Here is a 24681-nt window from a genome sequence, read left to right on the forward strand (position 1 = left end):
GAGGTTTTATTACATATTTAATAATGAAGTGTTTAAACAAAGCACACGCTTGTTTTCTATAGGAATGTCATGGATTTACTTCCATGGAATATGTAGAGATTTATCAAACATGTGAGTTATGTTCTAACTTCTAAGGTTTAAACTTATGCATAAATAAATGACTTTTGGTTCTAGCTTTAAAAATTAATGTGAAAAGAGGAACTTTTGTGTTACAGAGCGAAATGTAAATGTGTCAATAACATATTCCAGCTTTTCTCTGTTAAATGTGCAGAATATATCAATGTTCTAATGAGTATCTTTCTCATCTTCAGAGTGCTGACCAGTGAGTTTAGTCTGTCTGTGCTGACCAGAGCTCTACAGGTCACTGCAGGTCACTACAGGTCACTACAGGTCACTACAGGTCACTACAGGTCACTGCAGGTCACTACAGGTCACTACAGGTCACTGCAGGTCACTACAGGTCACTGCAGGTCACTGCAGGTCACTACAGGTCACTGCAGGTCACTGCAGGTCACTACAGGTCACTACAGGTCACTACAGGTCACTGCAGGTCACTACAGGTCACTACAGGTCACTGCAGGTCACTACAGGTCACTACAGGTCACTGCAGGTCACTACAGGTCACTACAGGTCACTACAGGTCACTACAGGTCACTGCAGGTCACTACAGGTCACTACAGGTCACTGCAGGTCACTACAGGTCACTACAGGTCACTACAGGTCACTACAGGTCACTGCAGGTCACTACAGGTCACTACAGGTCACTGCAGGTCACTACAGGTCACTACAGGTCACTACAGGTCACTACAGGTCACTGCAGACACAGAGTCATCTCAAGTAAACTCCTGACGACTCCAAAGCAAAAGGTATTTTAATAATAACTTGTGTCTCGACTAAAAGTAAACAGTGTAGAATCAGTATTTTGAATTTATAAAATGTCTGTTTTGTTATGACCAAAAAAACTAAATGATAATTATTCTTCAAAAGAGCCACTGATGTGTCACATGTGTCTGTGAAGCAGCTTCAGGACAAACATGTGAAGTGTATGTTATATGACTTGTATAATCTAAACATGTGAAGTGTATGTTATATGACTTGTATAATCTAAACATGTGAAGTGTATGTTATATGACTTGTATAATCTAAACATGTGAAGTGTATGTTATATGACTTGTATAATCTAAAACATATGAAGTGTATGTTATATGACTTGTATCATCTAAACATATGAAGTGTATGTTATATGACTTGTATAATCTAATACATGTGAAGTGTATGTTATATGACTTGTATCATCTAAACATATGAAGTGTATGTTATATGACTTGTATCATCTAAACATATGAAGTGTATGTTATATGACTTGTATAATCTAAACATGTGAAGTGTATGTTATATGACTTGTATAATCTAAAACATATGAAGTGTATGTTATATGACTTGTATAATCTAATACATGTGAAGTGTATGTTATATGACTTGTATAATCTAAAACATGTGAAGTGTATGTTATATGACTTGTATAATCTAAAACATGTGAAGTGTATGTTATATGACTTGTATAATCTAAACATGTGAAGTGTATGTTATATGACTTGTATAATCTAAACATGTGAAGTGTATGTTATATGACTTGTATAATCTAAACATGTGAAGTGTATGTTATATGACTTGTATAATCTAAACATATGAAGTGTATGTTATATGACTTGTATAATCTAAAACATGTGAAGTGTATGTTATATGACTTGTATAATCTAAACATGTGAAGTGTATGTTATATGACTTGTATAATCTAATACATGTGAAGTGTATGTTATATGACTTGTATAATCTAAACATATGAAGTGTATGTTATATGACTTGTATAATCTAAAACATGTGAAGTGTATGTTATATGACTTGTATAATCTAAACATGTGAAGTGTATGTTATATGACTTGTATAATCTAAAACATGTGAAGTGTATGTTATATGACATGTATAATCTAAACATGTGAAGTGTATGTTATATGACATGTATCATCTAAACATGTGAAGTGTATGTTATATGACTTGTATCATCTAAACATATGAAGTGTATGTTATATGACTTGTATAATCTAAACATGTGAAGTGTATGTTATATGACTTGTATAATCTAAAACATATGAAGTGTATGTTATATGACATGTATAATCTAAACATGTGAAGTGTGTGTTCTATGACTTGTATAATCTAAAGCTGTGACATGTTCTGTTTGTCTCAGTCATACGATGGAGCTGAACGGAGGAGTTACTGAAGTACAGAAGACTGCGTAGCCATGGAAACAAAGTCTTGTTAAATACTGAGATATTCAGTATTTAACACAATAATGTCACATTCATGTGCATATAACTGATGTAAAAAGAGTGTTTATTTTACCATTATTATTAGTATTATTTTGTCTTACGCTGTTTTTATTTTATCTTTATTTCCCCCTCCATTCCTTATTAAGGTGTGAGAGGTTCTATCTATAGGAGTTTTTGTTTATAAGAGTTCTTCTATTAAGATCGATCTATTAAGAGTGTTTTTTAAACTTCCTATAAGTTTTCTGTCCTTTTCCTCTGTATCTACTGTGTTGCAACAACAAAATTTCCCCATGTGTGGACAATAAAGGAATATCTTATCTTATTCAGTTTGTTCTATTTGACTTATACAGGTTGTTTTATCATTGTTAATATTTTTATGTTGCACTGAATCACCAAAGCAAGTTCCACTGTTTGTGAATTCTGTTCTTTGACAATGGAATAAACCTTTTCTGATTCTATTAATGATGATAATAATAATGAACAGTACAGACTCAAACCCCTTAATAAGGGACTCCCACATTGTAGCTTTAAAACTCATTGTAGCTTTAAAACTCATTGTAGCTTTAAAACTCAACTAAAACTGTGGCTAAAATCAATTTATCATTTGTAGTTATAATCAGATTTGCATTTATTGAACAAGTTCATTCATGTTCATTATTCGTATTAAATACATTAATAAACAAATGTGTTTTGTATTTATTAAAGATTGACATGATACAAAAACGACACAAAAGGAAACTGAATATAATTAAATACTGCTTAACTCAATTATGTAACAGAATCGATGATTATATTTTATATTTCTTCTCATCTGATTAAAAAAAATGCATATTGGCCAAATTATATTATGTAAATAAATAACTGAAAAGTTAATAACAAAATAAATACCCAAACCAAAAACTACAGAAAAAGATGAGGACATTATTAAACCTCTAAATGTAATTCATTGTCATTAAACCAGACTTTTTATCTTAACACTTCTTTATAATTCACTTAAATATCAGAGCTTTACAACATGATACATGTATATTTATATACATTATACGTTACGTAAACAGACTATTTCAAGCCGAATTATTCCAAAAGTCCGTGTTGACTCTTCTCAGTCGTTCACGCTGCTGTGACGTGCGCGCTCCCGACGCCAAAGCCTTATGTCGATGACGTCACAAAAGTGGGAGGAGTTATACCAGTATTCAGGAAGTAATGCGGAACTAAAACACTTTTTTGGAACCACGAGCCAATGAGCAGCTCCATAGGCTTCAATGGCGGCCATCTTGGCTTCCGGGGGCTTGATCTGCACCTGTCGTTATGTGTGGGATTGTCTTAGGGCCTTTGCACAGCTACATCTTGGGTCTTGGGTCTTGGGTCTTGGGTCTTGGGTCTTGGGTCTTGGGTCTTGGGTCTTGTCTGGTGGTAGATCAGGGCCTCTGTGCTTCAGACCGGCTCTTTTTAGCCATTGGTAGGATTTCGTGACATCAGCCACTTCAGTTATGTTCCAATGGTACATCCCATGTAGGGGCGTGTCCTCCCATGTAGGGGCGTGGCCTCCCATGTAGGGGCGTGGCCTCCCATGTAGGGGCGTGTCCTCCCATGTAGGGGCGTGTCCTCCCATGTAGGGGCAGGTCCTCCCATGTAGGGGCGTGTCCTCCCATGTAGGGGTGTGTCCTCCCATGTAGGGGCAGGTCCTCCCATGTAGGGGCGTGTCCTCCCATGTAGGGGCAGGTCCTCCCATGTAGGGGCGTGTCCTCCCATGTAGGGGCGTGTCCTCCCATATAGGGGCAGGTCCTCCCATGTAGGGGCGTGTCCTCCCATGTAGGGGCGTGTCCTCCCATGTAGGGGCGTGTCCTCCCATGTAGGGGCAGGTCCTCCCATGTAGGGGCGTGTCCTCCCATGTAGGGGCAGGTCCTCCCATGTTGGGGCGTGTCCTCCCATGTAGGGGCGTGTCCTCCCATGTAGGGGCGTGTCCTCCCATGTAGGGGCGTGTCCTCCCATGTAGGGGCGTGTCCTCCCATGTAGGGGCGTGTCCTCCCATGTAGGGTCGTGGCCTCCCATGATTGTCCCTCCAGCACCTCATCATCCTCTGTCCCTCATTGTCTGAGACACTGAGCACGTCCTCTGTAGGAGCCTTGTCCTTGATGTACTTATGGATCTTGGACATTTCGTCCTGGACAGTGGCTCTCACACTCACTAGCCCCGCCTCCTTCCTTACGGCTAGTGTCCAGTCTCAGGGTGCTAGTGTCCAGTCTCAGGGTGCTAGTGTCCAGTCTCAGGGTGCTAGTGTCCAGTCTCAGGGTGCTAGTGTCCAGTCTCAGGGTGCTAGTGTACAGTCTCAGGGTGCTAGTGTCCAGTCTCAGGGTGCTAGTGTCCAGTCTCAGGGTGCTAGTGCCTCACTCGTTGTAGTATTTGGCCGTAGCTTCTTTCCTTGTTTCCTCTTCGTTGCCATTTGTCTGGAGGGATTCAGGTCCTTGTAACTGTCCTCAATGTCCTCTGTCCCCCTCTGTGAGGACCACCTTCCCTCAGACCTCTGCAGAACAGCAGTGAGGGGGTTCAGACCTCTGCAGAACAGCAGTGAGAGGGTTCAGACCTCTGCAGAACAGCAGTGAGGGGGTTCAGACCTCTGCAGAACAGCAGTGTGGGGGTTCAGACCTCTGCAGAACAGCAGTGAGAGGGTTCAGACCTCTGCAGAACAGCAGTGAGGGGGTTCAGACCTCTGCAGAACAGCAGTGAGGGGGTTCAGACCTCTGCAGAACAGCAGTGTGGGGGTTCAGACCTCTGCAGAACAGCAGTGTGGGGGTTCAGACCTCTGCAGAACAGCAGTGAGGGGGTTCAGACCTCTGCAGAACAGCAGTGTGGGGGTTCAGACCTCTGCAGAACAGCAGTGAGGGGGTTCAGACCTCTGCAGAACAGCAGTGTGGGGGTTCAGACCTCTGCAGAACAGCAGTGAGAGGGTTCAGACCGCTGCAGAACAGCAGTGAGGAGGTGTCTTGCCTTTGGCCTCAAGGTGGTTTTTCACAGTTTCATGGAGTTCCTATGAAGACTCTTAGAGCCTCATTGATGTTGTACAACTCCAAACATTCAATGATCCAAGTGTGTGACATTGAGTCATATTCTTTCTTGTAATGGATCCAGGCAGTGTCAGGTGTGGCAGGTGTGTCAGGTGTGGCAGGTGTGTCAGGTGTGTCAGGTGTGTCAGATGTGTCCGGTGTGTCGGGTGTGGCAGGTGTGTCAGGTGTGGCAGGTGTGTCAGGTGTGTCAGGTGTGTCAGATGTGTCCGGTGTGTCGGGTGTGGCAGGTGTGTCCGGTGTGGCAGGTGTGTCGGGTGTGTCAGGTGTGGCAGGTGTGTCCGGTGTGTCGGGTGTGGCAGGTGTGTCGGGTGTGTCAGGTGTGGCAGGTGTGTCCGGTGTGGCAGGTGTGTCGGGTGTGGCAGGTGTTTCAGGTATGGCAGGTGTGTCGGGTGTGGCAGGTGTGTCGGGTGTGGCAGGTGTTTCAGGTGTGGCAGGTGTGGCAGATGTGTCCGGTGTGGCAGGTGTGTCAGGTGTGGCAGGTGTTTCAGGTATGGCAGGTGTGTCAGGTGTGTCAGGTGTGGCAGGTGTGTCAGGTGTGGCAGGTGTGGCAGGTGTGGCAGGTGTTTCAGGTGTGGCAGGTGTGGCAGGTGTGGCAGGTTCAGTCCCGTGTGACTCTTTCACCAGGAGCTGATGTTTGTGTCGATGTCTTTCTGAGCTCATGTAGTGATCCATGTGCCGCTTATCTCAGCCGCCATTATGACAGGAGCTTATGCCCGACAGGAGCTTATGCCCGACGGGAGCTTATGCCCGACGGGAGCTTATGCCCGACAGGAGCTTATGCCCGACAGGAGCTTATGCCCGACGGGAGCTTATGCCCGACGGGAGCTTATGCCCAACGGGTGCTTATGCCCGACGGGAGCTTATGCCCGACGGGAGCTTATGCCCGACGGGAGCTTATGCCCGACGGGAGCTTATGCCCGACGGGAGCTTATGCCCGAGTCGCGTCAGGAGCTTCCAAGTTGTGGAGAGACAGGTTATTGGTCGATAGTTGGACAAGACTGTGTCCTTTGAAGGATCCTTCTGGATCAGGATCGTGAGCTCAGGGTTCATTCAGGGTGAGTTCTGTTTGGGCCTTCACTGAGAGTACTTCACTGAGAGTACTTCACTGAGAGTACTTCACTGAGAGTACTTCACTGAGAGTACTTCACTGAGAGTACTTCACTGAGAGTACTTCACTGAGTACTTCACTGAGAGTACTTCACCGAGAGTACTTCACTGAGAGTACTTCACCGAGAGTACTTCACTGAGAGTACTTCATTGAGCCTGTTGTGCCTCCTCACCATGATCTCGTCCTTCAGGTCAGTCGCTGCCGTGTTCAGCCTGGTTATTGGGGCTTTGTACCCAATGTCTGGCTAGAGAGTTACCACAACCTCTAACCTCTGACCTCTGACCTCACGCCCTTGCTATTGCCATAGCATCTGTGTTGTCATCAATCTCATCAATCTCTAGTTGTGATCGCAGTTGGGGCTTGTGGATGTTGGAACACTGAGCTACAAGATGTTTGGTCGTTAGTGTTGACCGTGGGTTTCGTGCTCGCCATTCGTCCCACAGTCTCTGCTGTAGCTCCTCTGCGTGTAGTAGCTCCTCTGCGTGTAGCTCCTCTGCGTGTAGTAGCTCCTCTGCGTGTAGCTCCTCTGCGTGTAGTAGCTCCTCTGCGTGTAGCTCCTCTGCGTGTAGTAGCTCCTCTGCGTGTAGCTCCTCTGCGTGTAGCTCCTCTGCGGGTAGCTCCTCTGCGTGTAGTAGCTCCTCTGCGTGTAGCTCCTCTGCGTGTAGTAGCTCCTCTGCGTGTAGCTCCTCTGCGTGTAGTAGCTCCTCTGCGTGTAGCTCCTCTGCGTGTAGCTCCTCTGCGGGTAGCTCCTCTGCGTGTAGTAGCTCCTCTGCGTGTAGTAGCTCCTCTGCGTGTAGCTCCTCTGCGTGAAGCTCCTCTGCGTGTAGTAGCTCCTCTGCATGTAGTAGCTCCTCTGCGTGTAGCTCTTCTGCGTGTAGTAGCTCCTCTGCGTGTAGTAGCTCCTCTGCGTGTAGTTGCTCCTCTGTGTGTAGCTCCTCTGCGTGTAGCTCCTCTGCGTGTAGCTCTTCTGCGTGTAGTAGCTCCTCTGCGTGTAGTAGCTCCTCTGTGTGTAGTAGCTCCTCTGCGTGTAGTAGCTCCTCTGCGTGTAGTAGCTCCTCTGCGTGTAGCTCCTCTGCGTGTAGCTCCTCTGCGTGTAGTAGCTCCTCTGCGTGTAGTAGCTCCTCTGCGTGTAGTAGCTCCTCTGCGCGTAGCTCCTCTGCGTGTAGTAGCTCCTCTGCGTGTAGTAGCTCCTCTGCGTGTAGCTCCTCTGCGTGTAGTAGCTCCTCTGCGTGTAGTAGCTCCTCTGCCTGTAGCTCCTCTGCGTGTAGCTCCTCTGCGTGTAGCTCCTCTGCGTGTAGCTCCTCTGCGTGTAGTAGCTCCTCTGCGTGTAGTAGCTCCTCTGCGTGTAGCTCCTCTGCGTGTAGTAGCTCCTCTGCGTGTAGCTCCTCTGCGTGTAGTAGCTCCTCTGCGTGTAGTAGCTCCTCTGCGTGTAGCTCCTCTGCGTGTAGTAGCTCCTCTGCGTGTAGTAGCTCCTCTGCGTGTAGTAGCTCCTCTGCGTGTAGCTCCTCTGCGTGAAGCTCCTCTGCGTGTAGTAGCTCCTCTGCGTGTAGTAGCTCCTCTGCGTGTAGCTCTTCTGCGTGTAGTAGCTCCTCTGCGTGTAGCTCTTCTGCGTGTAGTAGCTCCTCTGCGTGTAGCTCCTCTGCGTGTAGCTCCTCTGCGTGTAGCTCTTCTGCGTGTAGTAGCTCCTCTGCGTGTAGCTCCTCTGCGTGTAGCTCCTCTGCGTGTAGCTCCTCTGCGTGTAGTAGCTCCTCTGCGTGTAGCTCCTCTGCGTGTAGTAGCTCCTCTGCGTGTAGCTCCTCTGCGTGTAGCTCCTCTGCGTGTAGCTCCTCTGCGTGTAGTAGCTCCTCTGCGTGTAGTAGCTCCTCTGCGCGTAGCTCCTCTGCGTGTAGTAGCTCCTCTGCGTGTAGTAGCTCCTCTGCGTGTAGCTCCTCTGCGTGTAGCTCCTCTGCGTGTAGCTCCTCTGCGTGTAGTAGCTCCTCTGCGTGTAGCTCCTCTGCGTGTAGTAGCTCCTCTGCGTGTAGCTCCTCTGCGTGTAGTAGCTCCTCTGCGTGAAGCTCCTCTGCGTGTAGTAGCTCCTCTGCGTGTAGTAGCTCCTCTGCGTGTAGTAGCTCCTCTGCGTGTAGTAGCTCCTCTGCGTGTAGCTCCTCTGCGTGTAGTAGCTCCTCTGCGTGTAGTAGCTCCTCTGCGTGTAGTAGCTCCTCTGCGTGTAGCTCCTCTGCGTGAAGCTCCTCTGCGTGTAGCTCCTCTGCGTGTAGTAGCTCCTCTGCGTGTAGTAGCTCCTCTGCGTGTAGCTCCTCTGCGTGTAGCTCCTCTGCGTGTAGTAGCTCCTCTGCGTGTAGTAGCTCCTCTGCGTGTAGTAGCTCCTCTGCGTGTAGCTCCTCTGCGTGTAGTAGCTCCTCTGCGTGTAGTAGCTCCTCTGCGTGTAGCTCCTCTGCGTGTAGCTCCTCTGCGTGTAGTAGCTCCTCTGCGTGTAGTAGCTCCTCTGCGTGTAGCTCCTCTGCGTGTAGCTCCTCTGCGTGTAGTAGCTCCTCTGCGTGTAGTAGCTCCTCTGCGTGTAGCTCCTCTGCATGTAGCTCCTCTGCATGTAGTAGCTCCTCTGCGTGTAGCTCTTCTGCGTGTAGTAGCTCCTCTGCGTGTAGTAGCTCCTCTGCGTGTAGTAGCTCCTCTGCGTGTAGCTCCTCTGCGTGTAGTAGCTCCTCTGCGTGTAGTAGCTCCTCTGCGTGTAGTAGCTCCTCTGCGTGTAGCTCCTCTGCGTGTAGTAGCTCCTCTGCGTGTAGCTCCTCTGCGTGTAGTAGCTCCTCTGCGTGTAGTAGCTCTTCTGCGTGTAGCTCCTCTGCGTGTAGTAGCTCCTCTGCGTGTAGTAGCTCCTCTGCGTGTAGTAGCTCCTCTGCGCGTAGCTCCTCTGCGTGTAGTAGCTCCTCTGCGCGTAGCTCCTCTGCGTGTAGTAGCTCCTCTGCGTGTAGCTCCTCTGCGTGTAGTAGCTCCTCTGCGTGTAGTAGCTCCTCTGCGTGTAGCTCCTCTGCGTGTAGCTCCTCTGCGTGTAGCTCCTCTGCGTGTAGTAGCTCCTCTGCATGTAGTAGCTCCTCTGCGTGTAGCTCCTCCGCGTGTAGCTCCGCTCTCATGTCTGAGGACAGCGCCCCCTGGAGGACTTTTGAAACAGGTTTTTGTGTTGAACAGGAGGACGATGCAGAGGAGGCTCCAGAACCTCTGTCCAGCGAAGAAGAGGACGATGCAGAGGAAGAAGACAGTAGTGAGGAGGAGATGCTTTCAGACTCTTCCTCTGTCCTCAGCCAATCAGAGCTTCTCTCCTCTGATGCAGAGGAAGAGAGTGATGCAGAGGAGGAGGATCTGCCCGCTGCTGTAGAGGAAGAGGACATACTCAAAATGGAGGAAAAGACAGAAGAGGATGATGCAGAGGAGGTAAAAGTGCGACTAAACCAGGACTGAAACGTCTTTAAACTTTGCCTCTTGTTGTCTTCAGGAAGAAGAAGCTCCACTTGCTGCAGAGGAAGAGGATGCAGAGGAGGAAGAGGATGCCGAGGAGGAAGAGGATGCAGAGGAGGAAGAGGATGCAGAGGAGGAGCTTAAGATCACAGAGACAGATGAAGATGCAGAGGAGGATCTCAAACTGATTGCTGAAACAGAAGATTTGACTTTATCTAGTGAAGATGATGAAGATGACGATGCAGAGGAGGATCTTCCACCTGCTGTCGAGACGGACGCAGAGGAAGAGGAGGAAGATCTGAAACTGGAGGAGGAGTCAGGTCTGTGAGACACACACTTCAGAGTCCACAGCCTTTAGAGTCTTTGAGTCTTAAGTCTTCAGAGTCTCGGGTTATATAACCCGGTATAACCCGGTCATAACCAGGTCATAACCAGGTCACAACCAGGTCATAACCAGGTCACAACCAGGTCATAACCAGGTCGTAACCAGGTCACAACCAGGTCATAACCAGGTCATAACCAGGTCATAACCAGGTCACAACCAGGTCATAACCAGGTCATAACCAGGTCACAACCAGGTCATAACCAGGTCATAACCAGGTCATAACCAGGTCACAACCAGGTCATAACCAGGTCATAACCAGGTCGTAACCAGGTCACAACCAGGTCACAACCAGGTCACAACCAGGTCATAACCAGGTCACAACCAGGTCACAACCAGGTCATAACCAGGTCATAACCAGGTCACAACCAGGTCACAACCAGGTCACAACCAGGTCATAACCAGGTCGTAACCAGGTCATAACCCGGTTATAACCAGGTCACAACCAGGTCATAATCAGGTCACAACCAGGTCACAACCAGGTCATAACCAGGTCATAACCAGGTCACAACCAGGTCATAACCAGGTCACAACCAGGTCATAACCAGGTCATAACCAGGTCATAGACCTGGTCATAACCAGGTCACAACCAGGTCACAACCAGGTCACAACCAGGTCATAACCAGGTCATAACCAGGTCATAACCAGGTCACAACCAGGTCACAACCAGGTCATAACCAGGTCATAACCAGGTCATAACCAGGTCACAACCAGGTCACAACCAGGTCATAACCAGGTCGTAACCAGGTCGTAACCAGGTCATAACCCGGTTATAACCAGGTCACAACCAGGTCATAATCAGGTCACAACCAGGTCACAACCAGGTCATAACCAGGTCATAACCAGGTCACAACCAGGTCATAACCAGGTCACAACCAGGTCATAACCAGGTCATAACCAGGTCACAACCAGGTCATAACCAGGTCATAACCAGGTCATAACCAGGTCACAACCAGGTCATAACCAGGTCATAACCAGGTCGTAACCAGGTCACAACCAGGTCACAACCAGGTCATAACCAGGTCATAACCAGGTCATAACCCGGTTATAACCAGGTCACAACCAGGTCATAATCAGGTCACAACCAGGTCACAACCAGGTCACAACCAGGTCATAACCAGGTCATAACCAGGTCATAACCAGGTCACAACCAGGTCACAACCAGGTCATAACCAGGTCATAACCAGGTCGTAACCAGGTCATAACCCGGTTATAACCAGGTCACAACCAGGTCATAATCAGGTCACAACCAGGTCACAACCAGGTCATAACCAGGTCATAACCAGGTCACAACCAGGTCATAACCAGGTCACAACCAGGTCATAACCAGGTCATAACCAGGTCATAGACCTGGTCATAACCAGGTCACAACCAGGTCACAACCAGGTCACAACCAGGTCATAACCAGGTCATAACCAGGTTATAACCAGGTCATAACCCGGTCACAACCAGGTCATAACCAGGTCATAACCAGGTCATAACCAGGTCACGACCAGGTCACAACCAGGTCATAACCAGGTCATAACCAGGTCATAACCAGGTCATAACCAGGTTATAACCAGGTCATAGACCTGGTCATAACCAGGTCATAACCAGGTCATAACCAGGTTATAACCAGGTCATAACCAGGTTATAACCAGGTCATAACCAGGTCACAACCAGGTCATAACCAGGTCATAATCAGGTCACAACCAGGTCATAACCAGGTCATAACCAGGTCGTAACCAGGTCATAACCCGGTTATAACCAGGTCACAACCAGGTCATAATCAGGTCACAACCAGGTCACAACCAGGTCATAACCAGGTCATAACCAGGTCACAACCAGGTCATAACCAGGTCACAACCAGGTCATAACCAGGTCATAACCAGGTCATAGACCTGGTCATAACCAGGTCACAACCAGGTCACAACCAGGTCACAACCAGGTCATAACCAGGTCATAACCAGGTTATAACCAGGTCATAACCCGGTCACAACCAGGTCATAACCAGGTCATAACCAGGTCATAACCAGGTCACGACCAGGTCATAACCAGGTCACGACCAGGTCACAACCAGGTCATAACCAGGTCACAACCAGGTCATAACCAGGTCACAACCAGGTCATAACCAGGTCATAACCAGGTCATAACCAGGTCACAACCAGGTCACAACCAGGTCATAACCAGGTTATAACCAGGTCATAACCAGGTCACAACCAGGTCATAACCAGGTCATAACCAGGTCATAACCAGGTCACAACCAAGTCACAACCAGGTCATAACCAGGTCATAACCAGGTCGTAACCAGGTCATAACCCGGTTATAACCAGGTCACAACCAGGTCATAATCAGGTCACAACCAGGTCATAACCAGGTCACAACCAGGTTATAACCAGGTCATAACCAGGTCACAACCAGGTCATAACCAGGTCATAACCAGGTCATAGACCTGGTCATAACCAGGTCATAACCAGGTCACAACCAGGTCACGACCAGGTCATAACCAGGTCATGACCAGGTCATAACCAGGTCATAACCCGGTCATAACCCGGTTATAACCAGGTTATAACCAGGTTATAACCAGGTCATAGATAGGTCATAACCCGGTCACAACCAGGTCATAACCAGGTCATAACCAGGTCATAACCAGGTCACAACCAGGTCACAACCAGGTCATAGATCTGGTCATAACCAGGTCACAACCAGGTCATAACCAGGTCATAACCAGGTCATAACCAGGTCATAACCAGGTCACAACCAGGTCACAACCAGGTCATAACCAGGTCACAACCAGGTCATAGACGTGGTCATAACCAGGTCATAACCAGGTCACAACCAGGTCATAACCAGGTCATAACCAGGTCACAACCAGGTCACAACCAGGTCACAACCAGGTCATAACCAGGGCACAACCAGGTCATAGACCTGGTCATAACCAGGTCATAACCAGGTCATAGACCTGGTCATAACCAGGTCACAACCAGGTCATAACCAGGTCATAACCAGGTTATAACCAGGTCATAACCAGGTCACAACCAGGTCACAACCAGGTCATAACCAGTTCACAACCAGGTCATAACCAGGTCATAACCAGGTCATAACCAGGTCATAACCAGGTCATAACCAGGTCACAATCAGGTCACAACCAGGTCATAACCAGTTCACAACCAGGTCACAACCAGGTCATAACCAGGTCACAACCAGGTCACAACCAGGTCATAACCAGGTCATAACCAGGTCATAACCAGGGCATAACCAGGTCATAACCAGGTCACAACCAGGTCACAACCAGGTCACAACCAGGTCATAACCAGGTCATAACCAGGTCACAACCAGGTCACAACCAGGTCACAACCAGGTCATAACCAGGTCATAACCAGGTCACAACCAGGTCATAACCAGGTCATAACCAGGTCATAACCAGGTCATAACCAGGTCACAACCAGGTCACAACCAGGTCATAACCAGGTCATAACCAGGTCACAACCAGGTCACAACCAGGTCACAACCAGGTCATAACCAGGTCATAATCAGGTCACAACCAGGTCACAACCAGGTCATAACCAGGTCGTAACCAGGTCGTAACCAGGTCGTAACCAGGTCGTAACCCGGTTATAACCAGGTCACAACCAGGTCATAATCAGGTCACAACCAGGTCATAACCAGGTCATAACCAGGTCATAACCAGGTCACAACCAGGTCACAACCAGGTCACAACCAGGTCATAACCAGGTCATAACCAGGTCATAGACCTGGTCATAACCAGGTCACAACCAGGTCACAACCAGGTCACAACCAGGTCACAACCAGGTCATAACCAGGTCACAACCAGGTCACAACCAGGTCGTAACCCGGTTATAACCAGGTCACAACCAGGTCATAATCAGGTCACAACCAGGTCATAACCAGGTCATAACCAGGTCATAACCAGGTCACAACCAGGTCATAACCAGGTCATAACCAGGTCATAATCAGGTCACAACCAGGTCACAACCAGGTCATAACCAGGTCGTAACCAGGTCGTAACCAGGTCGTAACCAGGTCGTAACCCGGTCATAACCAGGTCACAACCAGGTCATAATCAGGTCACAACCAGGTCATAACCAGGTCATAACCAGGTCATAACCAGGTCACAACCAGGTCATAACCAGGTCACAACCAGGTCATAACCAGGTCATAACCAGGTCATAGACCTGGTCATAACCAGGTCACAACCAGGTCACAACCAGGTCACAACCAGGTCATAACCAGGTTATAACCAGGTCATAACCCGGTCACAACCAGGTCATAACCAGGTCATAACCAGGTCATAACCAGGTCACAACCAGGTCACAACCAGGTCATAACCAGGTCATAACCAGGTCATAACCAGGTCATAGACCTGGTCATAACCAGGTCATAACCAGGTCATAACCAGGTCATAACCAGGTTATAACCAGGTCATAGACCTGGTCATAACCAGGTCGTAACCAGGGCGTAACCAGGTCGTAACCAGGTCGTAACCAGGTTATAACCAGGTCATAACCAGGTCATAACCCGGTCATAACCAGGTCATAACCAGGTCACAACCAGGTCATAGACCTGGTCATAACCAGGTCATAACCAGGTCACAACCAGGTCACAACCAGGTCATAACCAGGTCATAACCAGGTCATAGACCTGGTCATAACCAGGTCACAACCAGGTCACAACCAGGTCACAACCAGGTCACAACCAGGTCATAACCAGGTCACAACCAGGTCACAACCAGGTCGTAACCCGGTTATAACCAGGTCACAACCAGGTCATAATCAGGTCACAACCAGGTCATAACCAGGTCATAACCAGGTCATAACCAGGTCACAACCAGGTCATAACCAGGTAATAACCAGGTCATAATCAGGTCACAACCAGGTCACAACCAGGTCATAACCAGGTCGTAACCAGGTCGTAACCAGGTCGTAACCAGGTCGTAACCCGGTTATAACCAGGTCACAACCAGGTCATAATCAGGTCACAACCAGGTCATAACCAGGTCATAACCAGGTCATAACCAGGTCACAACCAGGTCATAACCAGGTCACAACCAGGTCATAACCAGGTCATAACCAGGTCATAGACCTGGTCATAACCAGGTCACAACCAGGTCACAACCAGGTCACAACCAGGTCATAACCAGGTTATAACCAGGTCATAACCCGGTCACAACCAGGTCATAACCAGGTCATAACCAGGTCATAACCAGGTCACAACCAGGTCACAACCAGGTCATAACCAGGTCATAACCAGGTCATAACCAGGTCATAGACCTGGTCATAACCAGGTCATAACCAGGTCATAACCAGGTCATAACCAGGTCATAACCAGGTCATAGACCTGGTCATAACCAGGTCGTAACCAGGGCGTAACCAGGTCGTAACCAGGTCGTAACCAGGTTATAACCAGGTCATAACCAGGTCATAACCCGGTCATAACCAGGTCATAACCAGGTCACAACCAGGTCATAGACCTGGTCATAACCAGGTCATAACCAGGTCACAACCAGGTCATAACCAGGTCATAACCAGGTCACAACCAGGTCATAACCAGGTCACAACCAGGTCATAACCAGGTCATAGACCTGGTCATAACCAGGTCATAACCAGGTCATAACCAGGTCACAACCAGGTCACAACCAGGTCATAACCAGGTCACAACCAGGTCACAACCAGGTCATAACCAGGTCACAACCAGGTCACAACCAGGTCACAACCAGGTCACAACCAGGTCATAACCAGGTCATAGACCTGGTCATAACCAGGTCACAACCAGGTCACAACCAGGTCACAACCAGGTCACAACCAGGTCATAACCAGGTCATAACCAGGTCGTAACCAGGTCACAACCAGGTCACAACCAGGTCATAACCCGGTCACAACCAGGTCATAACCAGGTCATAACCAGGTCATAACCAGGTCACAACCAGGTCACAACCAGGTCATAACCAGGTCATAACCAGGTCATAACCAGGTCATAGACCTGGTCATAACCAGGTCATAGACCTGGTCATAACCAGGTCATAACCAGGTCATAACCAGGTCATAACCAGGTTATAACCAGGTCATAACCAGGTCATAACCAGGTCATAACCAGGTCATAACCAGGTCATAACCAGGTCATAACCAGGTCACAACCAGGTCATAACCAGGTCATAACCAGGTCATAACCAGGTCATAGACCTGGTCATAACCAGGTCACAACCAGGTCACAACCAGGTCACAACCAGGTCACAACCAGGTCACAACCAGGTCATAACCAGGTCGTAACCAGGTCACAACCAGGTCACAACCAGGTCATAACCAGGTCATAACCAGGTCGTAACCAGGTCATAACCCGGTTATAACCAGGTCACAACCAGGTCACAACCAGGTCATAACCAGGTTATAACCAGGTCATAACCCGGTCACAACCAGGTCATAACCAGGTCATAACCAGGTCATAACCAGGTCACAACCAGGTCACAACCAGGTCATAACCAGGTCATAACCAGGTCATAACCAGGTCATAGACCTGGTCATAGACCTGGTCATAACCAGGTCATAACCAGGTTATAACCAGGTCATAACCAGGTCATAACCAGGTCATAACCAGGTCATAGACCTGGTCATAACCAGGTCATAGACCTGGTCATAACCAGGTCGTAACCAGGTCGTAACCAGGTCGTAACCAGGTTATAACCAGGTCATAACCAGGTCATAACCCGGTCATAACCAGGTCATAACCAGGTCACAACCAGGTCATAACCAGGTCATAGACCTGGTCATAACCAGGTCATAACCAGGTCATAACCAGGTCATAGACCTGGTCATAACCAGGTCGTAACCAGGTCGTAACCAGGTCGTAACCAGGTCATAACCAGGTCACAACCAGGTCATAACCAGGTCATAGACCTGGTCATAACCAGGTCATAACCAGGTCATAACCAGGTCACAACCAGGTCATAACCAGGTCACAACCAGGTCATAACCAAGTTGCAGTGTGTCGCGTCAGGCTCCTCCCACATGGCGAGCACAGCGATAACGCCCCCTAAAGACAGACCCCAAGGTGAGTGGCCTTTTAACACTCTCATGACCCTTCACAGCAGAGGAGCAGGAGGATGCAGAGGAGCAGGAGGATGCAGAGGAGCAGGAGGATGCAGAGGAGCAGGAGGATGCAGAGGAGCAGGAGGATGCAGAGGAGCAGGACGATGCAGAGGATGACGATGAAGAGTCTGTGGCCTCCTCTGAGCTCTTTGCAGATGATGAAGACGACAGTGAAGAAGAAAGTGAAGAGGACACAACTGTGGGCCATGTGGAACATGAAGAAGAGGAAGATGTCACACCAGAGGAGGAAGAGGAGGAGGAAGAGGAGGAGGAGGAAGAGGAGGAGGAAGAGGAGGAGGAGGAGGAGGAGGAGGAGGAGGAAGAGGAGGAGGAGGAGGAGGAGGAGGAGGAAGATGCAAGTCCTCCTCTTCTTGAGGACTTGGCCTCAGCAGAATCCACAGACAGTGGTGTTTTAGGAGATGAAGAAGACGAGACAGAAGAGGAGTTTGTCTCCACTGATGCAGAGGAGGAGAAGATTGTGGAGGAAGAGGAGGAGAGTGTAGAGGAAGAGGAGGAGGACAGCAGCTCGGAGGAGGTGGATCTGGACGAGACAGACACAGAGGATGAAGAGCTGACGTCAGAGTCTGTGGAGAGCACCAGCCCTGATGCAGAGGAGGACGATACAGAGGGAGAAGAGGAGCAGAAAGGAGAGGATGAAGAGGGAGATGCAGAGGAGGCTGAGGTGTCAGGTACGTCTCCCTCTTTTGGATTGTGTTTGTGTTTCTTTTACATTTCATCTCGTTTATGTGTTTCAGGTTCAGCTGCAGCGGCTCTGAGTCTCCAGGAGGAGGAGCCACAGTCTGAGAGAGACGAGGAGACGGGTGAGACAGGTGCGACAGGTGCGACAGGTGCGACGGGTGCGACGGGTGTGACAGGTGCGACAGGTGAGAGAGGTGTTACGGGTGAGACGGGTAAGACGGGGGGGCAGGTGAGACAGGTGAGACAGAAACGACAGGTGAGACAGAAACGACAGGTGAGACAGGTGCGACAGGAGCGACATGTGAGACAGAAACGACAGCTGAAACAGTTGAGACAGGTGAGACAGGAGCGACAGGTGAGAAAAAGTGAGACGGGTAAGACAGGTGAGACAGGAGCGACAGGTGCGACAGGTGAGAAGGGTGCAACAGGTGAGACGGGTGTGACAGTTGAGACAGGTGAGACAGGAGCGACATGTGAGACAGAAACGACAGGTGAGACAGGTGAGACAGGAGCGACATGTGAGACAGAAACGACAGGTGAGACAGAAACGACAGGTGAGACAGAAACGACAGGTGAGACAGGAGCGACATGTGAGACAGAAACGACAGGTGAGACAGAAACGACAGGTGAGACAGAAACGACAGGTGAGACAGGAGCGACATGTGAGACAGAAACGACAGGTGAGACAGAAACGACAGGTGAGACAGAAACGACAGGTGAGACAGAAACGACAGGTGAGACAGAAACGACAGGTGAGACAGGTTCTGTTGTTATTGAGTCTGCGTCTTAAACAGACACTGAATGTTCTCATCAGGCCCGAGCGCCACAAGCTGAAGAGGCTGATCAGTTCCATAAGGTCGAGGGTCGTGAGGGTCGTGAGGGTCGTGAGGGTCGTGAGGGTCGTGAGGGTCGTGAGGGTCGTGAGGGTCGAGAGGGTCGTGAGGGTCGTGAGGGTCGTGAGGGTCGAGAGGGTCGTGAGGGTCGTGTGGGTCGTGAGGGTCGTGAGGGTCGTGAGGGTCGTGAGGGTCGAGAGGGTCGTGAGGGTCGTGTGGGTCGTGAGGGTCGTGAGGGTCGTGAGGGTCGTGTGGGTCGTGAGGGTCGTGAGGGTCGTGAGGGTCGTGAGGGTCGTGTGGGTCGTGAGGGTCGTGTGGGTCGTGAGGGTCGAGGGTCGTGAGGGTCGTGAGGGTCGTGAGGGTCGTGAGGGTCGTGAGGGTCGTGAGGGTCGAGAGGGTCGTGAGGGTCGTGTGGGTCGTGAGGGTCGTGAGGGTCGTGAGGGTCGTGTGGGTCGTGAGGGTCGTGAGGGTCGTGAGGGTCGAGAGGGTCGTGAGGGTCGTGAGGGTCGTGAGGGTCGTGAGGGTCGTGAGGGTCGTGAGGGTCGTGTGGGTCGAGAGGGTCGTGTGGGTCGTGAGGGTCGTGAGGGTCGTGAGGGTCGAGAGGGTCGTGAGGGTCGAGAGGGTCGTGAGGGTCGTGTGGGTCGAGAGGGTCGTGAGGGTCGTGAGGGTCGTGAGGGTCGAGAGGGTCGTGAGGGTCGTGTGGGTCGAGAGGGTCGTGAGGGTCGTGAGGGTCGTGTGGGTCGAGAGGGTCGTGTGGGTCGTGAGGGTCGTGAGGGTCGTGAGGGTCGTGAGGGTCGAGAGGGTCGTGAGGGTCGTGTGGGTCGTGAGGGTCGTGAGGGTCGTGAGGGTCGTGAGGGTCGAGAGGGTCGAGAGGGTCGTGAGGGTCGTGAGGGTCGAGAGGGTCGTGAGGGTCGTGTGGGTCGTGTGGGTCGTGAGGGTCGTGAGGGTCGTGTGGGTCGTGAGGGTCGTGAGGGTCGTGAGGGTCGTGAGGGTCGAGAGGGTCGAGAGGGTCGTGAGGGTCGTGAGGGTCGTGTGGGTCGTGAGGGTCGTGAGGGTCGTGTGGGTCGTGAGGGTCGTGAGGGTCGTGAGGGTCGAGAGGGTCGTGAGGGTCGTGAGGGTCGTGAGGGTCGTGAGGGTCGTGAGGGTCGAGAGGGTCGTGAGGGTCGTGAGGGTCGTGAGGGTCGTGTGGGTCGTGAGGGTCGTGAGGGTCGTGAGGGTCGAGAGGGTCGTGAGGGTCGTGAGGGTCGTGAGGGTCGAGAGGGTCGTGAGGGTCGTGAGGGTCGTGTGGGTCGAGAGGGTCGTGTGGGTCGTGAGGGTCGTGAGGGTCGAGAGGGTCGTGAGGGTCGTGAGGGTCGAGAGGGTCGTGAGGGTCGTGTGGGTCGAGAGGGTCGTGAGGGTCGTGAGGGTCGTGAGGGTCGAGAGGGTCGTGAGGGTCGTGTGGGTCGAGAGGGTCGTGAGGGTCGTGTGGGTCGAGAGGGTCGTGTGGGTCGTGAGGGTCGTGAGGGTCGTGAGGGTCGTGAGGGTCGAGAGGGTCGTGAGGGTCGTGTGGGTCGTGAGGGTCGTGAGGGTCGTGTGGGTCGTGAGGGTCGTGAGGGTCGTGAGGGTCGAGAGGGTCGTGAGGGTCGTGTGGGTCGTGAGGGTCGTGAAGGTCGTGAGGGTCGTGAGGGTCGTGAGGGTCGTGAGGGTCGTGAGGGTCGAGAGGGTCGTGAGGTTCGTGAGGGTCGTGTGGGTCGTGAAGGTCGTGAGGGTCGTGAGGGTCGTGTGGGTCGTGAGGGTCGTGAGGGTCGTGAGGGTCGAGAGGGTCGTGAGGGTCGTGAGGGTCGTGAGGGTCGAGAGGGTCGAGAGGGTCGTGAGGGTCGTGAGGGTCGTGAGGGTCGTGAGGGTCGTGAGGGTCGTGAGGGTCGAGAGGGTCGAGAGGGTCGTGAGGGTCGTGAGGGTCGTGAGGGTCGTGTGGGTCGTGAGGGTCGTGAGGGTCGTGTGGGTCGTGAGGGTCGTGAGGGTCGTGAGGGTCGAGAGGGTCGTGAGGGTCGTGAGGGTCGTGAGGGTCGAGAGGGTCGTGAGGGTCGTGAGGGTCGTGAGGGTCGAGAGGGTCGTGTGGGTCGTGAGGGTCGTGAGGGTCGTTAGGGTCGTGAGGGTCGAGAGGGTCGTGAGGGTCGTGTGGGTCGTGAGGGTCGTGAGGGTCGTGTGGGTCGTGAGGGTCGTGAGGGTCGTGAGGGTCGTGAGGGTCGTGAGGGTCGTGAGGGTCGTGAGGGTCGTGTGGGTCGAGAGGGTCGTGTGGGTCGAGAGGGTCGTGAGGGTCGTGAGGGTCGTGAGGGTCGAGAGGGTCGTGAGGGTCGTGTGGGTCGGGAGGGTCGTGAGGGTCGTGAGGGTCGTGTGGGTCGTGAGGGTCGTGAGGGTCGTGTGGGTCGTGAGGGTCGTGAGGGTCGTGTGGGTCGTGAAGGTCGTGAGGGTCGTGAGGGTCGTGTGGGTCGTGAGGGTCGTGTGGGTCGTGTGGGTCGTGAGGGTCGTGAGGGTCGTGAGGGTCGTGAGGGTCGTGTGGGTCGTGAGGGTCGTGTGGGTCGTGAGGGTCGTGTGGGTCGTGAGGGTCGTGTGGGTCGTGAGGGTCGTGTGGGTCGTGAGGGTCGTGTGGGTCGTGTGGGTCGTGAGGGTCGTGAAGGTCGTGAGGGTCGTGAGGGTCGTGTGGGTCGTGAGGGTCGTGTGGGTCGTGAGGGTCGTGTGGGTCGTGAGGGTCGTGAGGGTCGTGAGGGTCGTGAGGGTCGTGTGGGTCGTGAGGGTCGTGTGGGTCGTGTGGGTCGTGAGGGTCGTGAGGGTCGTGGGGGTCGTGTGGGTCGTGAGGGTCGTGTGGGTCGTGAGGGTCGTGAGGGTCGTGAAGGTCGTGAGGGTCGTGTGGGTCGTGAGGGTCGTGTGGGTCGAGAGGGTCGAGAGGGTCGTGAGGGTCGTGAGGGTCGTGTGGGTCGTGAGGGTCGTGAGGGTCGTGTGGGTCGTGAGGGTCGTGTGGGTCGTGAGGGTCGTGAGGGTCGTGAGGGTCGTGTGGGTCGTGAGGGTCGTGAGGGTCGTGAGGGTCGAGAGGGTCGTGAGGGTCGTGAGGGTCGTGAGGGTCGTGAGGGTCGTGAGGGTCGTGAGGGTCGTGTGGGTCGAGAGGGTCGTGTGGGTCGTGAGGGTCGTGAGGGTCGTGAGGGTCGAGAGGGTCGTGAGGGTCGAGAGGGTCGTGAGGGTCGTGTGGGTCGAGAGGGTCGTGAGGGTCGTGAGGGTCGTGAGGGTCGAGAGGGTCGTGAGGGTCGTGTGGGTCGAGAGGGTCGTGAGGGTCGTGAGGGTCGTGTGGGTCGAGAGGGTCGTGTGGGTCGTGAGGGTCGTGAGGGTCGTGAGGGTCGTGAGGGTCGAGAGGGTCGTGAGGGTCGTGTGGGTCGTGAGGGTCGTGAGGGTCGTGAGGGTCGTGAGGGTCGAGAGGGTCGAGAGGGTCGTGAGGGTCGTGAGGGTCGAGAGGGTCGTGAGGGTCGTGTGGGTCGTGTGGGTCGTGAGGGTCGTGAGGGTCGTGTGGGTCGTGAGGGTCGTGAGGGTCGTGAGGGTCGTGAGGGTCGAGAGGGTCGAGAGGGTCGTGAGGGTCGTGAGGGTCGTGTGGGTCGTGAGGGTCGTGAGGGTCGTGTGGGTCGTGAGGGTCGTGAGGGTCGAGAGGGTCGTGAGGGTCGTGAGGGTCGTGAGGGTCGTGAGGGTCGTGAGGGTCGAGAGGGTCGTGAGGGTCGTGAGGGTCGTGAGGGTCGTGTGGGTCGTGAGGGTCGTGAGGGTCGTGAGGGTCGAGAGGGTCGTGAGGGTCGTGAGGGTCGTGAGGGTCGAGAGGGTCGTGAGGGTCGTGAGGGTCGTGTGGGTCGAGAGGGTCGTGTGGGTCGTGAGGGTCGTGAGGGTCGAGAGGGTCGTGAGGGTCGTGAGGGTCGAGAGGGTCGTGAGGGTCGTGTGGGTCGAGAGGGTCGTGAGGGTCGTGAGGGTCGTGAGGGTCGAGAGGGTCGTGAGGGTCGTGTGGGTCGAGAGGGTCGTGAGGGTCGTGTGGGTCGAGAGGGTCGTGTGGGTCGTGAGGGTCGTGAGGGTCGTGAGGGTCGTGAGGGTCGAGAGGGTCGTGAGGGTCGTGTGGGTCGTGAGGGTCGTGAGGGTCGTGTGGGTCGTGAGGGTCGTGAGGGTCGTGAGGGTCGAGAGGGTCGTGAGGGTCGTGTGGGTCGTGAGGGTCGTGAAGGTCGTGAGGGTCGTGAGGGTCGTGAGGGTCGTGAGGGTCGTGAGGGTCGAGAGGGTCGTGAGGTTCGTGAGGGTCGTGTGGGTCGTGAAGGTCGTGAGGGTCGTGAGGGTCGTGTGGGTCGTGAGGGTCGTGAGGGTCGTGAGGGTCGAGAGGGTCGTGAGGGTCGTGAGGGTCGTGAGGGTCGAGAGGGTCGAGAGGGTCGTGAGGGTCGTGAGGGTCGTGAGGGTCGTGAGGGTCGTGAGGGTCGTGAGGGTCGAGAGGGTCGAGAGGGTCGTGAGGGTCGTGAGGGTCGTGAGGGTCGTGTGGGTCGTGAGGGTCGTGAGGGTCGTGTGGGTCGTGAGGGTCGTGAGGGTCGTGAGGGTCGAGAGGGTCGTGAGGGTCGTGAGGGTCGTGAGGGTCGAGAGGGTCGTGAGGGTCGTGAGGGTCGTGAGGGTCGAGAGGGTCGTGTGGGTCGTGAGGGTCGTGAGGGTCGTTAGGGTCGTGAGGGTCGAGAGGGTCGTGAGGGTCGTGTGGGTCGTGAGGGTCGTGAGGGTCGTGTGGGTCGTGAGGGTCGTGAGGGTCGTGAGGGTCGTGAGGGTCGTGAGGGTCGTGAGGGTCGTGAGGGTCGTGTGGGTCGAGAGGGTCGTGTGGGTCGAGAGGGTCGTGAGGGTCGTGAGGGTCGTGAGGGTCGAGAGGGTCGTGAGGGTCGTGTGGGTCGGGAGGGTCGTGAGGGTCGTGAGGGTCGTGTGGGTCGTGAGGGTCGTGAGGGTCGTGTGGGTCGTGAGGGTCGTGAGGGTCGTGTGGGTCGTGAAGGTCGTGAGGGTCGTGAGGGTCGTGTGGGTCGTGAGGGTCGTGTGGGTCGTGTGGGTCGTGAGGGTCGTGAGGGTCGTGAGGGTCGTGAGGGTCGTGTGGGTCGTGAGGGTCGTGTGGGTCGTGAGGGTCGTGTGGGTCGTGAGGGTCGTGTGGGTCGTGAGGGTCGTGTGGGTCGTGAGGGTCGTGTGGGTCGTGAAGGTCGTGAGGGTCGTGAGGGTCGTGTGGGTCGTGAGGGTCGTGTGGGTCGTGAGGGTCGTGTGGGTCGTGAGGGTCGTGAGGGTCGTGAGGGTCGTGAGGGTCGTGTGGGTCGTGAGGGTCGTGTGGGTCGTGTGGGTCGTGAGGGTCGTGAGGGTCGTGGGGGTCGTGTGGGTCGTGAGGGTCGTGTGGGTCGTGAGGGTCGTGAGGGTCGTGAAGGTCGTGAGGGTCGTGTGGGTCGTGAGGGTCGTGTGGGTCGTGAGGGTCGTGTGGGTCGTGTGGGTCGTGAGGGTCGTGTGGGTCGTGAGGGTCGTGAGGGTCGTGAAGGTCGTGAGGGTCGTGTGGGTCGTGAGGGTCGTGTGGGTCGTGAGGGTCGTGTGGGTCGTGAGGGTCGTGTGGGTCGTGAGGGTCGTGTGGGTCGTGTGGGTCGTGAGGGTCGTGAGGGTCGTGAAGGTCGTGAGGGTCGTGTGGGTCGTGAGGGTCGTGTGGGTCGTGAGGGTCGTGTGGGTCGTGTGGGTCGTGAGGGTCG

At 52.9% G+C, this 24681-nt stretch overlaps 1 protein-coding gene across 1 annotated transcript in view; it reads left to right on the forward strand.

The window, feature by feature from the left end:
- The window catches only part of LOC140379596 (uncharacterized), a 111452-nt gene that overhangs the window by 26734 nt on the left and 60037 nt on the right, over positions 1-24681 (forward strand). The window contains exons 13-17 of the mRNA XM_072464279.1: positions 9681-9923; positions 9985-10267; positions 17411-17643; positions 17740-18100; positions 18167-18232. Coding sequence (XP_072320380.1) covers positions 9681-9923; positions 9985-10267; positions 17411-17643; positions 17740-18100; positions 18167-18232 — 1186 coding nt within the window. The remainder of the gene's footprint in view (positions 1-9680; positions 9924-9984; positions 10268-17410; positions 17644-17739; positions 18101-18166; positions 18233-24681) is intronic.

This window comes from Eucyclogobius newberryi, unplaced genomic scaffold (genome assembly GCF_026437365.1).
Source record: "Eucyclogobius newberryi isolate DKJ021-1_F unplaced genomic scaffold, fEucNew1.0.hap1 SCAF_43, whole genome shotgun sequence".
NCBI lineage: Eukaryota > Metazoa > Chordata > Actinopteri > Gobiiformes > Gobiidae > Eucyclogobius > Eucyclogobius newberryi.